We start from the raw sequence: 15974 nt of genomic DNA, 5'->3' as shown, positions 1-15974 counted from the left end.
CTAATAACACCCGTATTGACTAGGATTGCTCTGCATCACTATCCCAACCAAGGGTAATGAAGGTCAATAACTTAACCCTTATTGACCCAAGCCATTGACATCCAAAGTTTTCATAATTATTTTAATTAATTGAAAAAGATAAAATTCATTTGCATAACAATCAAACAAATATGATATTCCCCATTTATTTTATGAACCAATGAACAAATCAGTATATATAAGAAAATATCACTTCAAAATCATTTTAGGGAATTCAAATATTTTGATACCTTAAAAAAAACATATGATAACAAATAGGGAATTATAAAATAACTCATTGCATTATTAACTCCTATCTTGAAGAAATCACTCATATTCTCAAAAGAATTAATTCACACCTTTAAATTGTAGAACACAGTAAATACTAAATTTTTTTTCTAATTCTTTGAATCAAAGTTCTCTTAAAAGAATTAATCCACACATTTCAATTGTAGAACACGGTAAACCCTATTATTTTCTTCCAACTCTTTGAATCAAAGTTCTCAAGGGACCTCTCTCTCTCAATTTTCTCTTTTCAATTTGTTATAATTTAGAGAGACCTACCATAAGAAGTTAAAGATAATGGGCAATTAAAGGGACCAAAACTATTGATCTTCTTTCACTCCTTTTTTTTTTTTTTTTAATATATGAGTATCCCTAAAATCAATGTCGGTATTTGGGGCTGCGAGGAATTTTCTTTTGTTACCACTTGTATTTGGGGCGTACATAAGACGGATCGCAGATTTTTTCACCTCATGGGATGCCCCTGATAGACTAAAAGAAACCTTGATGTGCTTGAACACACTGGCATGGGTAGACTTTGATTTGACAAATTGAGTGCGAGGCTGATACATCATACACACGTGATCCGTCTCAACAACTCGGTCTCCACTGTGTGTCCAAGTGATGGAATGACTGAAATAAGGCCCTTCCCTGCATTCAAAATTACAGCGAATCTCACCAGGCCGCTGAATAGTTTCGCCCTCCTCAAGTGCAAACACAGCACATAGAGCAACCCCCGAGAAGTTATTGTCAAGCCAATGTGGAGGCAGGGTTGCTGAAACTGAAGCTCCCATATTCTCATGCCAGCGCCACTTTGGAATCCTACTTCCAGGAATCACAATACTGTATCCTATTTCTGGAAAAAGTTCCTGCACCATGCATTTTATGATGTTAATATAATAATACCATTGAGAGAGAGAGAGAGAGAGAGAGACCTGATGAAGTGTCTCTAATGCCATTGCCACATGATCCTGATATAGTCCGGAGCAATTCCATAGCATGAATTCCACAGGACGAAGCCAAGTGGAAACCAACCAGTTTTGTGGGCTTATTATCCGAGATGGAGTCGGTAAAGACACCAGGGATGTGCAATCACAGGCATCTAATAATTTTATGCTTGGTGGAAGCTTCGGAATTTTTTGAAGTTGCTCACACTGCCTCACCAAAAGAACTTTCAGATTAGAAAGTCTACTGATGTCTGCAGGTATGCTAACCATATAGTTTCTGTTGAGATTTAATACTTCCAGACGGTCCAAGTATTACAAGGTAAACAAAAATTTTCTCTTCTTCATGTTTTACTTTTCCTCCAACTTTAGCAAATCCATATCAAGCACCTTCTATGTGAGCTTTTTGAAACTCTTGGTGGTATCACTTTTCTTACAAATCATCAATCTCCCGCTCAATTTTATAAAGTGAGATCTTTTTCTTTTTTTTCTTTTTTTTTTTTTGCATCTTCAAAGTTGACTCATTGGAAGAGTCCGCTCAAATTTTTTTTGCATCAATCTCCCGCTCAATTTCATAAAGTGAGATTTCAAACCACAAATGCTATTTCGAAGAGTCCTGAGTTCTTTGCATTTTCTCAGATTCAGTAACACAAGACCTTTGAGACGAAGAATTGAACGGGGCAGCTCTCTTATAGATGTTCCATCTAAAAGAAGCTCTTCTAAATGTTCCATAACTTCCGTGATCTCTGGAAGTCTCTCTAGTTTTGAACAGCCAGAAAGGATGAGAGTTTTGAGGGATTTCAAATCACAAATTCTGCCAGGAAGGATCTTAAGGTTTTTGCAGCTTTTCATATTTAATAAAACAAGCCCTCGGAGATACCCAACCGATGAGGGAAGTTCAATGATAGCAGTGCCTTCCAAATGAAGCTCCAATAAAGACTCCATATTGGCTTTGATGTCTGGAAACTTCTCAAGTCTTGAGCACCCTGAGAGGTTAAGAACTTCAAGTTTTTCCAATCCAATGATTCTGGGAAAATAGTGAAGCATCCTGCAGTTTCCCAAATTCAAGATCTTAAGATTTTTCAGCCTAGCAATTGATGGGTGCACCTCACGCAAGCTTGTACAACCATATAGATTTAGTGTCTCCAGAGATGGTGCACCGGACACGTCCGGACATTCAACCAGGTATCGAGAGTGACTGAGATCCATGACCTTTAAATTTTCAAGACACTGTAACATAAAAATAAAAGAAAAATTGTTGAATAAATTTTCTTGGAAGAACTTCAAAATTTATTGAGAATAAGTAGTGATCATAACTTGTTCCCTTTCCAAAGGTGGTTTAAGCTGCTATGCTTCAAACTGAGTTCAACCAGTTTCTTACCATTAAAATTTGACGGCAACGATTCCAGACTCCATCCATCCCAATGAAGATATCTTAATTCATAGGAAGGAAATTCGAATTCTTCGGGAAGGTGCACTGTGTTAGAATCATATGATGAAAGTCCATCCCAATAGACCCTGAGGAGTCGAAGGTTTGTCATTTTTTTAAGAGCTTCAGACGTAATCTGTATTTCTTTTGATGCCGACACATCAAAGGATATTCCTTCGATTGCCTTTGTCCCCTAAAACCAACAACAGGGGATAAGTGAAGCACAAAATGCTTAAAATCATATACATAAGCAACTTCTTAAGTGAAATTAAATGCCTTAAAAGTTTAAATAAGTTCAGGCACTTGTCTCTTACCGTTTTTTGTGTCAACACAGCATGGACATCTTCTGGATTCCACAATCTACTCCGTTGGCCAGGTTGTCCAGGTGATTCTCTCCGAATGATTTCCCATTCCATTTGTTGCATCAAACCATGCATTTCTATCTTGTTGTCTAAAATACTAATGAAAGAACAATCTTTGAGAACTTTCATTCCAATTGCAGAGAAGTTGCAACTATCAAGTATTCTTCCAACAGAATCTGAGTCCTTCCCTCTGAAGAAGCATGCAATATCAAGGAATAGATCCTTTTCTGTGTGTTCCAGTCTGTCGTAACTTAATCTAAGCACATATTGGACTGTAATCTGCCCTACTGTTGTTAGCTTAAGCAGTTCATCTTCCCATTCAAGCTCCGTCTTGTTACGCAGGTAACCTCCCACAACTTTAACAGCAAGCGGAAGTCCATCACAGTAATTTAATGCACGTCCGGAGAGCTCCCAAAACCCATCGTCATGGTCTGCCTCGAACGCATACAAACTAAACAGTTTAAAAGCTTCCTCAGATTTTAATTTCTGAACCTCATATAATCCATCAACTTCAAGCACATCGAGTAAATGTTTATTTCTCGATGTTATGATAATTCTACTACCTGAACCAAACCAGTGACGGCTCCCTGCCAAGAATTCTAATTGAGTCAAAGCACTAACATCATCTAGAATGATAAGAACCTTTCTAGAGCAAAGCGTCTTCTTTATCAAGCTAATGCCTTCATCAATGTTGCTTATGCGTGCAATTTTTTCCCCTAGGATATCTGCTAGAAGTTGTCTTTGTAATTTAAGCGATCCACGGTGTTCCTTTACCTCTGCAACATTTGAAAGAAAGCTAGCACCTTCGAATTGATGAGCAATTTGGTTGTATATTCCTTTGGCGAGGGTAGTCTTGCCTATTCCAGCAATTCCATGTATTCCTATCATTCGAACATCATTTGACTCCATACATAATAGTGACGACATTTCTTCCAAACGGGAATTGATTCCTACCAGGTTGTCACCAATAAATAAGAGTTCAGGACGACTGATCAGCATTTTCGAAATGCGTCGAACAATTACTTTAATAATCTGAGATTCATACCTGCCAAATAAAAAGCACAATATTCGAACCACAAATTAATTATAAGAAAGGCAGGGAAAAAATAAATTGATGATGTTTAATTTCAATATTTGTCATGCTATCAATTGATTTATCCTAATGCCTAATTCTGATCAATATTACTATCTTGGAGACAAAATACTATCATTTTGTATATATATATATATATATATATATATATATATATGAAAAGGATTTTAATACTAAAGTATTAAAAATGATTTGTTTTTAAATTTATTTGTAATTATAAAACTATTAATAATGAATAAAATATGAATTCAATTTCATTAATATTATATATAAATTGAATTCACAAATTTTTTGACAAAATTTAAATAGTAAATTTATTTTTAAAAATAATTTATCCAAATGAATATTTTATTTTTTATTTGTTGAAAAGTGATTTTAAAAGCAAGTTATCAAGTACCATTGTTTTTTAAAAATACTAAAAAATATGGTATTTGTTCTTTAATTTAAAAATATATTTTAAAAATAAGTATAAAAATACAGTGCTAAAATAGGAGGTGAGCAATCAGGAATACAAAGAATTGACTAAGATTCCATTAAACAGTGTTTTTTCAAGAATCACTCAAAGTAAATTTTTAATTTTTTAAAACTAGTTAAATTTTTGTTCAAAAACATTTTTAAAAAAATGTTTTTCTCTTTTTGAAATTAAAACCCTGTTTTAAAAATTTTATGGTCAGTTTGGTGGTCATTCTCTAGAAATAATCTTTAAAAATAAGATGAAATAAAAAACAATTTTGGAGAACAAGTAATAGAAGTTATTTTTACATATTTATAAAAACAAAGAAAAGCATTGGGAAGTAATTTAAAAAAGAAAACAATAAAAAAATAAACAAAGTCCGATAGATGTCTTTCTTCTTTTATTCTCTCTCCACCGATCAATATCAAAATTTTTAAATATGATTCCTTTTTAATTACACTTTATTTATTTATTTGAATTTACTTTAACTTTTAAATTTCTTAAGGTAAATAAATTCCAAATCAAATGGTACTTGATATATATGATTTATTAATTTAAAAAAAAATCAAAACTCAAAAACCAATCCAATTAATGTTGGAAAGTTACAAAACTCAAAACTAATATAGAAAACAAATTTTATTAATTTTTTTACCAAGCAAATGAACTTCAAATCAAGCAAAACTTCATATATTTTTTTTATTCATAAATAAGTTCAGTAATTTTTTAAAATAATTTTAAACTCAAATAATAACTAAATTAATATAAAAAATTTATAAACAAAAATTAGTTTAAAATGACTTTATTGTTTAATTAATTTGTGGAATCATTTTTTCTTTATTTGTTAGCAAGCTTATCAATTTAAAAAAAATATATAGAATTCGAAACACAACACAATTAGTAGTGGAAATTCATGATCTAAATTCTGTCCAAAATGACTCTTATATCTCCAATACATAACTTTATTTTTATGAGTTTTGTCGCTTGGAAAATGGATTTTAAATAGAATTCAAAAATAGACGTAAGTACTATAAAAAATAATAAACCGAAATTAATACATAATAAGTTATAACTTACTATTTCTCCTAAGCGCATAACCATATTTTCCAATTTTTCTTGCTAGGTAAATAAAATCCAAAACGAGACTTAATATCTTAAATTCTTTAATGAATCTTCTCATTTTTAAGATAATTTGAAATTAAAAAAAAAACTAAATATAAAAACTAATCCAAAATACTATGCCCTTAATTGAATGGTAAATGTATAGATGTAATAAATTTTTTACATATTTAAATATTAAAAATATTAAACTTTATTTATTTTTAATAAATTGAGACTTAATATCTTAAATTCTTTAATGAATCTTCTCACTTTTAAGATAATTTGAAAAAAAAAAAAAAACTAAAGATAAAACTAATCCAAAATACTACGTCCTTAATTGAATGGTAAATGTATAGATGTAATAAAATTTTTACATATTTACATATTAAATATATTAAACTTTATTTATTTAAAAAAATTTTTTTGAATAAATTGAGACTTAATATCATAAATTCTTTAATGAATCTTCTCTTTTTTAAGATAATTTGAAATTTAAAAAAAAAAAAAAACTAATCCAAAATACTATGTCCTTAATTGAATGGTAAATATATAGATGTGATAAAAAAATTTACATATTTAAATATTAAATTTTATTTATTTTTAAATTTTTTTTGAATAAAATATTATTAATTTTAAACTATTATTTCTTTTAATAAAAAATCAATTAAGCTTTAGAAAGATGATCATATTTTTATAATATGTACTAAAATACTATCATTTTTGTATAAATATATATATATATATATAAAATTCATTATTTTAGTACTAAAACTACTTATTTTTTAATTTATTTATAATTAGAAAACTATTTTTAGTTTAATAAGAACTAAATTTCATTAATATCATAAAAATTGAATTCACAATTTTTTTGATAAAATTTAAATAGTAAAATTACTTTTAAAAATAATTAATCAAAATGGGTTTTTTATTTTTATTTTTTTGTTTTTTGAAAAGTAATTTTAAAGACGAGTTACCAAATCCTATTTCTTTTTAGAAAATATTAAAAAATCATTTTTTATTCTTTAATTTAAAAATAATTTTTAAAAGCAAGTAGAAAAAAGCATTGCTAATTCGACGCCCTAAATTTCTAATATGTAAACAAGCATATAGGAAGTGAGCAATGGGGATGCCAAGAACGGACTCTCAGTTAATTTTGGTCATGCTTATCCGATTTCATCAAACTCAGTTTTCAACACTTAAAAAAATCAAACATAATTGTGACTTAAGTTGTGAATGAATAAAAAGCAACTCAAAACGGAAGAGATGGAGTAGTTATATAACATACGTTACATACCCATGCATCACATGCCATCCAGCCAGACCGCCGGCTTGGCTCAGTGCCGCCCTCCATCTCAGCACCCTCTCCTCAGTGACGTTTCCGTATCTCCCGTATCTTGCAAATGCTTCTCCAAAACTTCCCGTTTGTTTCCGCACATCAGACGGATCCACATGGTAGAAAATTGGTAGAACTTTTTGGCCCTTTTCTCTGCTGCACTGCATGATCTTTTCAAGCTCATCCAAGCACCATTTTGAATGAGCATAGTTTTCCGAAAAAACGACCACAGAAATCATTGAATCTTCAATAGCTTTCAAGAGTGAAGGTTGAATCTCTCCTCCTCTTTCAAGTCCTTCATCATCTCTAAAGGTGTGGATGTACCTACTCGTCAAAGCCGAATAAAGATGATCCGTAAAATTGAAGCGGGTATCTTCCCCTCTAAAGCTCAAAAAAACATCCCATCTCCATTGAAAAGAAGAGGTGCCTGATGAAGCCATTCTTGGGAGCTATCTGGTTGTGAGTCCCAAATTCTAAGACACTAAGAAAATTCTGGGTTGTTGTGGGAAGGTTTTATCTCTCTACCTTTTTAACATAGGAGCTTCCTCTAATCTTCCTAGGAACTTTCATATTTCTTATTTTATCTTATTCTTTTTAGTTTTTAATTTTGTCAATGCCTATATGCATTGTGTTTGGAACAAAGGGCGAGGCTTCATGGAAAGGCCGGTGCATTTTCTTTCTGTGAGAGGTGAATAGGCCAGGAAAGAAGGTGGACATCAAAGTCAACACTGACTACTATTGCCTGCCTCTTTTCTCACTTTTGGACTATGCTGCAGCTTTTTCATTCCTTAATCCCACACCATCGGTAATCAACATTTTATCAATTTTTCTTATTTTTTATTGTTTACATTTAGAAATATTAATTTTAAAATTTTAACTTATAAATTAATTTATAACCACAGCAATAACCAACAACAATAATAATAATTAGGAGTAAAGCATATTAAAGGTTTGTTGAGAATGATTTTGATAAAAATAATTTAAACTTGTAATAGTATTATTAATAACAATTTTATTACATATAAATTTTTATAGTCATTTAATGTTCACATAGAAGTGAAAAAATGTTCTTGATAATTTGTGTATTAAAGGTTTGGGATACAAATTTAAAATTCACCTTCCCTATTTTGTCATCAATGATTCGCCGAGTCCTTTTTAAAAATGATAAAATTTAAAATAAAATTCACTTTGTGTCTTGACGTTTTTTCTTTTTGACGAAGACTCTCTGTGTCAGCCTGACGCTTTTTTTTTTTGACCAAGACTCTCTGTGTCAGGCTGACGCTTTTTCTTTTTGACCAAGACTCTGTGTTTATATGAGAGAGAGAGAGAGAGAGAGAGAGAGAGAGAGAGAGAGAGAGATGGTCTTTTTAGCAAGGTGGCATCTCAGCAACTACGTACAAGGTTTTTGAGACAATTATTTTCTTGGCTATAGAATTGCTAAGCCCTATTTCATATTTGATTTTCACTTGGGAAAATAAGTAATGTTTTAACTTTCTCTAATTTTTTTTTTCCCTTTCGTTTTTTCAACCTCTAAATTTTACAACATGCAAATGCAATTAATAATTATCGACTTACAAAAATAAATTTACCATCATTTTTCAAAGTTTAGTTACTTACAGTTAACAAAACTAAAATCAACCAATAATCATCAAAATAAATTTTTCTTCAATTAGAAGTTTAGAAGGAATCAACTTTTCCAATTATTTTTTGAAAAATAAAATAGCAAGATTTGATATCCTTCCTCAAATTAAGAATAAGAAATTAATAAATTAATTTCAACAATGAACACATATTTAATTAACAAATCCATAAACATAAAGATGCACCACATAAAAATCAATCATAATAAATGAAATTTAACTTAAATAATGTTAAACATAATTAGGAATAATAATTATTACCCAATTACCAATTTATTTATTAATTACATTAATAATCATTAACCAATATTTTGTTATTGTAATCAATTTTTCTATTTAGGTATATCTTGAAATATGCTAAATTATTTTTTCTTTTCAAATTATTAATTTTCAAATATCATATCTTTAATATATAAAATAAGAAGAGATAAATTATTAACCAATGACCAATTTACTAACCAATTACATCATTAAATATTATAAAATTTTAATTATTGTAATCAATTGTGTGATTTTGGGATATTTCAAAACATATTAAATTACTTTGTTCTTTTAAATTATTAGCTTTCAAATTATTATCTTACTATATAAATAAAAATAAATAAATAAATTTTGTTATTTTTAGATATTTGGAAATTCAATAAATTATTTTTTAAAAAATATTAATATTCAAATATCTTTATCTTAATTATAACATAAAATTATATCATTATTAAAAATAAATAGATTTAATAATTAATAAAACATTCATAAAATTAAACAAATTAATATTTTAATAATATTATTATTGATAAGCGTTTCAAATTCTTAATTAATACAAATTTCTTCCGTATATTATATGAAATATTTCCTTGATGTGTTGTTGCAATATTAAATTTCCTTATTGGATAAGGAAAGGTACTAAGAATAATTTTATAAATATTCTAGTTATGAGGGGAAAAAATTATGCGATGGGGATGAGTTTGTAAAGACAATATGAGATGGATAAAAATATGAAAAAAGAATGAAAAATACTTAGTGAAAATAAATAAATAAATTATTACATCATCATTTTTATTTTTGTATTAATATCATATAAAGAAATATAATAATAATACTTCTTATTTATTATATTAAATAATTAAAATAAAAATATTTATTTTATAAGAAATTTAATTTTAATATCAATCAATTAAAAAAGAGTTTGGTTTACTATAACTCTCTTAAATTAACTAAAATACGCTTTTTTTAGAATTTTAATTTGAAAATTTATAGTAAATATATTTTTAATCCAAATTTTATGATTTTAATGTTACTGATTATTCTTTTTTTTTTTTACAATGAATTTACAAAAATTTATGAAACTTAATCTCATGAGAAGTTGAATATTTACAAGACAAAAATATTTGTTTATGTGGTTGAATTTTAGTTCTAATTTTGGAATTTTATGGACATATTTTTTATTCATTTCTTAATTTAAGACAAAGTTAAAGCATCTCGTATTTTCGAGAGCGTGGAAAACCAAACATTAATGTTTAAGTCAAACAAGCCTCAGCAATTCTATAGCCAAGAAAATAATTTCATGGAGAGCAACCCAAGAGCTCATGGAAAATAATTGTCTCAATTCCTTATTATTTTTTATCATTAGGTGTGAAATTCTCCCGCAAAAACCTTGTAGTTGCCTAGATGCCACCTTGCTGAAAGCGTGTGGGGACCTTCTCTCAGCTCAAAAACAAGGAAATAACGCATAGGGACGTGCAAGGGGGGAAAACTCATCCATAGTTATTCCTTCACTCATACATTTATTTTCTATATAGGATGTTTTCAAAATTGGACCAGAGTTTAATAGTCAAACCGATAATTGAATTATAATGACGCTGGTGGCATCATAAAAATATAATTTATATATTATTAAAATTAAAAATAATTATAAAAATTAACAAAAGTATAAATAGTTAAAAAATTTAAATACATTTCATCATTTTATTGTCATTAATATTGATAGCTTAAATTATGATAAAAATAATATAAAGATTTATTAAATTATTATCAATTTTAATTTTATTAAATGTATCATTTTTGTTATTTAAGTTTGTTTGAATTTCAATACTTATATATTTTACTATCTTCAAATTATTAGTTTTTTTATTTAAATATCATTGATAAATCGAAAAACTTTATATTCATTTTAAATCTTGCAATAATGTGTACATAGTTTTTTATTTATTTATTTATTTTTGTTTCTGAAAAAACCATAGGCTTAGCTTGGTGGCCTTTTTGATATTTCCATTTCAAATACCCAGGTTCAAATCTCATTGTCCACTTCAATGGCTTTTTCCCTTGGAAGCCGAAGTAGCCCATAAGTTAGTAATTAACATAGATATGGGCTTGGGTGATGAGTGTGGGCTTAAGCGCCCGAGTGGAGCACTTGGACTATGGACCCATAGCTGAGTTTGGAAATGGGTGTAGCTTCTAGATCGGCTGAGCCGCGAGAAATAATTTTTTTCTGGAAATAAATTAATAAATTAAGGAAAAAAAAACCCAAGTGGTTGAGGTTCAAATCGGAAGCATTTGGGATAAGATTACTCAATGGGACGGATGTTTGTCACCCCAGCAAGCCCAAAAAATTCATCAACTCTTTACCAAATAAGTTGATACAATTTCCACATTTTATTACTTAATTGATGGATATTCATATTAAAAATAAAATAACACAAAAATCAATTTATTAGACAAATTCTAATTTTCTTCAATATCAATTTCACTAAAATTAATTTATAGGATAAAATCAATTTAAAGGACAAAATTTTATTTTTCTTCAATACGAATTCCACTAAAATTAATTTATGGAATAAAATCATATTTTTTTAATGTCGAATGAATTTATTAATTAAAATTGTGATTTGCTAATTTCAACTTTATAATAATCGACTTATGAAAATAAACCCGAATTTATCTAATATTGCCTTCATCATATGCAACTTACATATAAAATTATAATTTTATTCGTTAGTAATTAATTTGCACAACCAAATTCTAGTTTCATTAATGCATATCTTATAGTAATCAATTTATGAAATAAATTCTGATATTACCCACATCAATCTTGTACAAATCCAAAAATCAGATTCTAATTCTGTCAACTATAACTTTGAGACACAATATAGTAACATCCTGATTTCTTCAATCTCAATTTTATAATGGTCCATTCATAGAATAAAATCTAGATTCTAATATCATGATTTTATGAACACTAACTATATACTAAATGAGTTTGTGAAATATAATCTTAATTTGATCAATATTCAACTTTGTAAAATCAATTTATGACTTAATTATTGATTCTATTACCATCAATCTTATAAGAAATCAGTATGTGGAATAGAATTCTGATTTAATAATTAATACCCATCCTCATAAAATCAATTTGTGGCCTAAATATTGATTTAATTACATCAATTTGAAACACCTCATTAATTTTATTAATTCTAGAAATTATAGGTATTAAAGTAAATTACAAATTATATATGCAAGTACATCAAATTGTACATGCTTGTAAATCAGCATCATCATTCTTGCTGGAATTAATTTCCATTAATTTCATATTTGCTTGCATTTTTTCTTCTGCCTTAATGTGTTAAGTTCTTGTTATTGCCTTCTTCCAAGTTGTTGTACACATGAGAGCTTGTACTACATTGATGCTAAAACATGCTTCTCATGCAATATAGTAGAACCAAATACATGGTAGGAAGCACAAGAAGCCTATTTAGATGTGTTTTCCATCATGCCAAAATATTAAAAGTATCATCATTGTCCAAAACAAGGGAAGGAGTTTTAGGATAATATTGTAATTTCAAAAACGAATTACAACTTGATTTCCTCCTTTTTGACAAAATCCCAAGAAGGAAGCTTACTTTTAGAGGAAGATGATTGAGATTAAGAAATTTGTGTAAAAGAAATGTTGGTCCAATATTTAGAACTATATTATAAAAATTGTTATAAATATTTATGGTAATTTGTAAAAGATAGCAGTATTACCATGTTCATACTATTATCATATGGGTATAAGCAAAAACAAAGAACTAACTTATTCTCTCCTCTTTGTTCTCAATTAACTTTTACATTTATTTTATATCATGTCATCATTTTGACAATAAAAAGAGAAGATAATTCATTCACAAGAGTTCTTGCTTACCGGAAATACAATAAAAAAATTCATCCACAAGAGTTTTTGCTTGCTTGAACACTAAACCATTTTTATAAAGATATATGGTCATATTTTCTTCAAACACTTTGATTTCAAAACATATATAAAAAGTGATACTTCATTATATTTTGGTTTTATTATTATAGTTTTTATTTACTTAATCTCATAACTAAAAACTATAAGATAATTTATATTCATAATTATCTTTTAGTAAGACGTTATGCAGACAATTTCTAATTATCTTGTATAAACATGAATTATACACAAAAAAAATTAGCAATTAGCAATTAGCAATTCTTTAACAAGAGTTATATAGACAATTTCTAATTATATTGTGCAAATAGAAGGTATATAACAAAAAAAAAATTATTTTTCTATAATTGTTATAATTTATTAATTGTTTTATATTACAACATCACTCAAATTCTAATTACTTATAACTTGAAGTTAAGCAGAAAAAGTTAGTAAATTAATAGATATGAAAACTCATATAGCCAGAAGCTATATACATTTTTTATTTATTATAAACTAATATTATCATATATAGTTACAAGTTATGTTATTATTATTATTATAAGAAAATTAACATTCTTTGTACAATCAAGAGGCTATGTTTGTAGGAATGACCTTAAAAGATCATTCCAAGCCCAAGATCAATAGGGTGTTTACAAATCTATCCTAGGGATCTTTAGATCTATGCAACGAAAGTATATATTAAATAAAAATTATAAATCTAAGTGCTCAAAATACTATACCTACGATCCGAATGTTCTCAGATTGAGTTGAATAAGTGAAAAGATGATGTGGATCTTGGAAACTATGAGATCTTTTACCCAATAACACTATTTTTTAGATCCTAGCATGTGAGGGTGGTGGAATCCTCTTTAATTGGGTGGAGATTAGAGTTCATCTCTCTGAAAGATTGAGTAGCGAGACTGCAAACCCTAAATCCTTGAGGAGGTTTATATAGGTTTACCTATAAGTTTAAGTAACTTAATCACATTTTTAGGCTTGGATCACTTAAACTAGTCTATTAGGTCCTAATTAATTAATTAGTCTTATTGTGTTCCAATTGATTAATTATCTTAATCTAGAGACATGCACCATTCATAATCTCTTGCATACTCTTGCATATTTTCCAAAATTCCTTAATTTATGCACGCAAATGAATAAAGAACCTAAATATATCTTAAGTAATATGTCATTGAGGAATATTACTTCAAGTAAGAATCATTGGGACCTATAGAAAAGTATTGGCTCCCTCATGATGTAATTTTGAAGTTGACTCAACATTCCACTATGAGGAGTTAATTGCACTCCAATATCCTATAATATTAGCTTGAGATAGAATACTTGGGTTCATAACCTTATAACAATTGCATGCAAGCTTCCCATGAACCAATGTTTATAATTTAACAAGGTGAATGTTATCACTCTCTTAAAATTACTTTTACAGTCTTTTAGTCTCAAATCCTCTTATTATATAATCAATTGACACATTATAGCTCTTTAAGCACATATATCAAATTCCATTTAACTAATTATTATAGTCATAGATTCATACTTCTAACTTTCATCCATCCTTTCAAAACACATCTATGACACTCATACCACAGGGCCTCTACTATCCAATCTACTAGTAGACTTCTTGAGATGTCTCATATCCTACGACTTATAGATCATTTCATCAAGACCAACATATATCCTTTTAACCAATATAATAAGAGTTCTAAAGCGACTCACCAGGATTGTACCATGTGTATATGAAGCAACTGGTAAAGCCTAACCTGGCTAGTTCTAGATGTCATCTATTATTTTCTAAGGAAAGTGAAAGAGAAGTTGTTAGCTTCAGCATGTTTAAAGATACAACACCAGCTCCAAGGTAACCAACTCAAGTGCACTGTATTCAAGATCACTAACACAATAGTTACACAGTTGGCATGACTGTTAGCGCAATTAGCTAGGTAGTTTTCCCTTGTTATAACAAACTCTAATAGTTGTTAAGAATTTACTGCTACTTAAGGAAGTCACCACCTGTATTGTAAACTTAAATGAACCGATAATGAGAAATAGCTAATATTTTCTTTCATCCATTTTTTTTTTGCCTTTTAACACAACACGACAATATCTCATTCCATTATCTAAATTGATCTCTTAGTATCCATTGCATTAAGGCTACCAGTTACTTAATTTCGATTGATGACTTGCACACTATTGTCTACTCTATTGATTATTAAAATATTGTATTAGTTCACTCTTAGTCTTAGCTAGCTACTCTTGGCACTCGTAGGAATAGGGTTCTGCATATTCTTTCCTCTTCATTTGATGTCGAGAGCAATCCTCCTACCCCAATTGCCCTTATGCCCACAACACATGCAACTACTCCACCTATTTTGTCTGCTCCATCTCAGACTATCTCTACTACTCCTACCCCTCTATCATTAACACCTATTCACAACATTCTTAGACTTTCTCAGCCTCAGATTGATGATCATACTCCAAGTTTACTACAAGTTATGACCTATTTGGCCATGCTTTAAGACCTCTTTATGAGCATGGACTCTTGTATTGATGTCAAGCTCAGTTGCATGGAGACTTGCATGTGGACGATTTGACTTTTATCATTCAACAACTTAGCTCTTTAGCTAGAGTCCTCAAATTGAGAGATGGTTTGGTACCACCAGTTTATGGAAACCTAGAGGTAGATGGTGGTACTAAGGTTTGCCTTCATTTTTTATACCAAAGTTGAGGGAGCAATGCTTGTAGCCACACCCATCCTACAACTCAGGTGCATTAGGAGTTGCACTGAAAATCCATGTCATGGGTTCCTTACAAGTTAATAAATTGTTCGCAACTAGTTCATAGACTTAGGAAACCTATTTAAGGTTGTAGTGTACAACCTCTTAATTGGAGGGATGATTTGTCTTGGTCATTATGATGAGTTTCTCATGGTAAGTGCATTGTGTGCATGGTTATACATTAGACACGGCCTATGATGAATCATGACATTTACTATTAGGGAGTCATGATTCACCAAACTACTATGTTGACCTTGAGAGAATATTGAGATAATACTGAGGTCTTTAGTGGCTTTGGCTTATAAGTGAGACCCTAAAGTGGTCATATATTCCCTAC

General features: G+C 29.2%; 2 protein-coding genes across 3 annotated transcripts; both read right to left on the bottom strand.

Annotated features, from left to right (window-relative positions):
- Positions 1–384: 384 nt before the first annotated feature.
- LOC104878310 (disease resistance protein RPS4) lies at positions 385–1742 on the bottom strand. The gene is made up of 2 exons (XM_059735004.1): positions 1236–1742; positions 385–1169 (listed from the first exon to the last, which is right to left on the bottom strand). Exons 1-2 carry the CDS (start codon positions 1515–1517, stop codon positions 624–626), a joined length of 828 nt encoding a protein of 275 aa, XP_059590987.1. The 5' UTR covers positions 1518–1742; the 3' UTR covers positions 385–623.
- Positions 1743–2380: 638 nt separating this feature from the next.
- Positions 2381–7576, bottom strand: LOC100263169 (disease resistance protein RUN1). 2 transcript variants are annotated; one of them, XM_059735003.1, is made up of 4 exons: positions 6975–7576; positions 2988–4080; positions 2626–2866; positions 2381–2474 (listed from the first exon to the last, which is right to left on the bottom strand). In XM_059735003.1, exons 1-4 carry the CDS (start codon positions 7451–7453, stop codon positions 2467–2469), a joined length of 1821 nt encoding a protein of 606 aa, XP_059590986.1. In that variant the 5' UTR covers positions 7454–7576; the 3' UTR covers positions 2381–2466. The 2 variants fall into 2 exon arrangements, with proteins under 2 accessions (XP_059590986.1, XP_010665294.3); XM_010666992.3 differs by lacking the exon at positions 2381–2474 and having other exon boundaries at positions 2513–2866; positions 6975–7574.
- Between the last annotated feature and the right edge of the window lie 8398 nt (positions 7577–15974).

This window comes from Vitis vinifera, chromosome 18 (assembly GCF_030704535.1).
Source record: "Vitis vinifera cultivar Pinot Noir 40024 chromosome 18, ASM3070453v1".
NCBI classification, from domain to species: domain Eukaryota; kingdom Viridiplantae; phylum Streptophyta; class Magnoliopsida; order Vitales; family Vitaceae; genus Vitis; species Vitis vinifera.
Note: the sequence above shows the minus strand (reverse complement) of the source record. Positions and strands in the feature narration are given on the sequence as shown.

Excerpts from the sequence above, each read along its gene's own strand:
- LOC100263169 (XM_010666992.3), bottom strand. The coding sequence starts at position 7,453 with ATGGCTTCATCAGGCACCTCTTCTTTTCAATGGAGATGGGATGTTTTT. Across the intron at positions 4,081-6,974 it reads GGATGGCATGTGATGCATGG|GTATGAATCTCAGATTATTA; the intron begins GTATGTAACGTA and ends TTTATTTGGCAG. Across the intron at positions 2,867-2,987 it reads CTGTGTTGACACAAAAAACG|GGGACAAAGGCAATCGAAGG; the intron begins GTAAGAGACAAG and ends TGTTGGTTTTAG.
- LOC104878310 (XM_059735004.1), bottom strand. The coding sequence starts at position 1,517 with ATGGTTAGCATACCTGCAGACATCAGTAGACTTTCTAATCTGAAAGTT. Across the intron at positions 1,170-1,235 it reads CATTAGAGACACTTCATCAG|GAACTTTTTCCAGAAATAGG; the intron begins GTCTCTCTCTCT and ends TGCATGGTGCAG.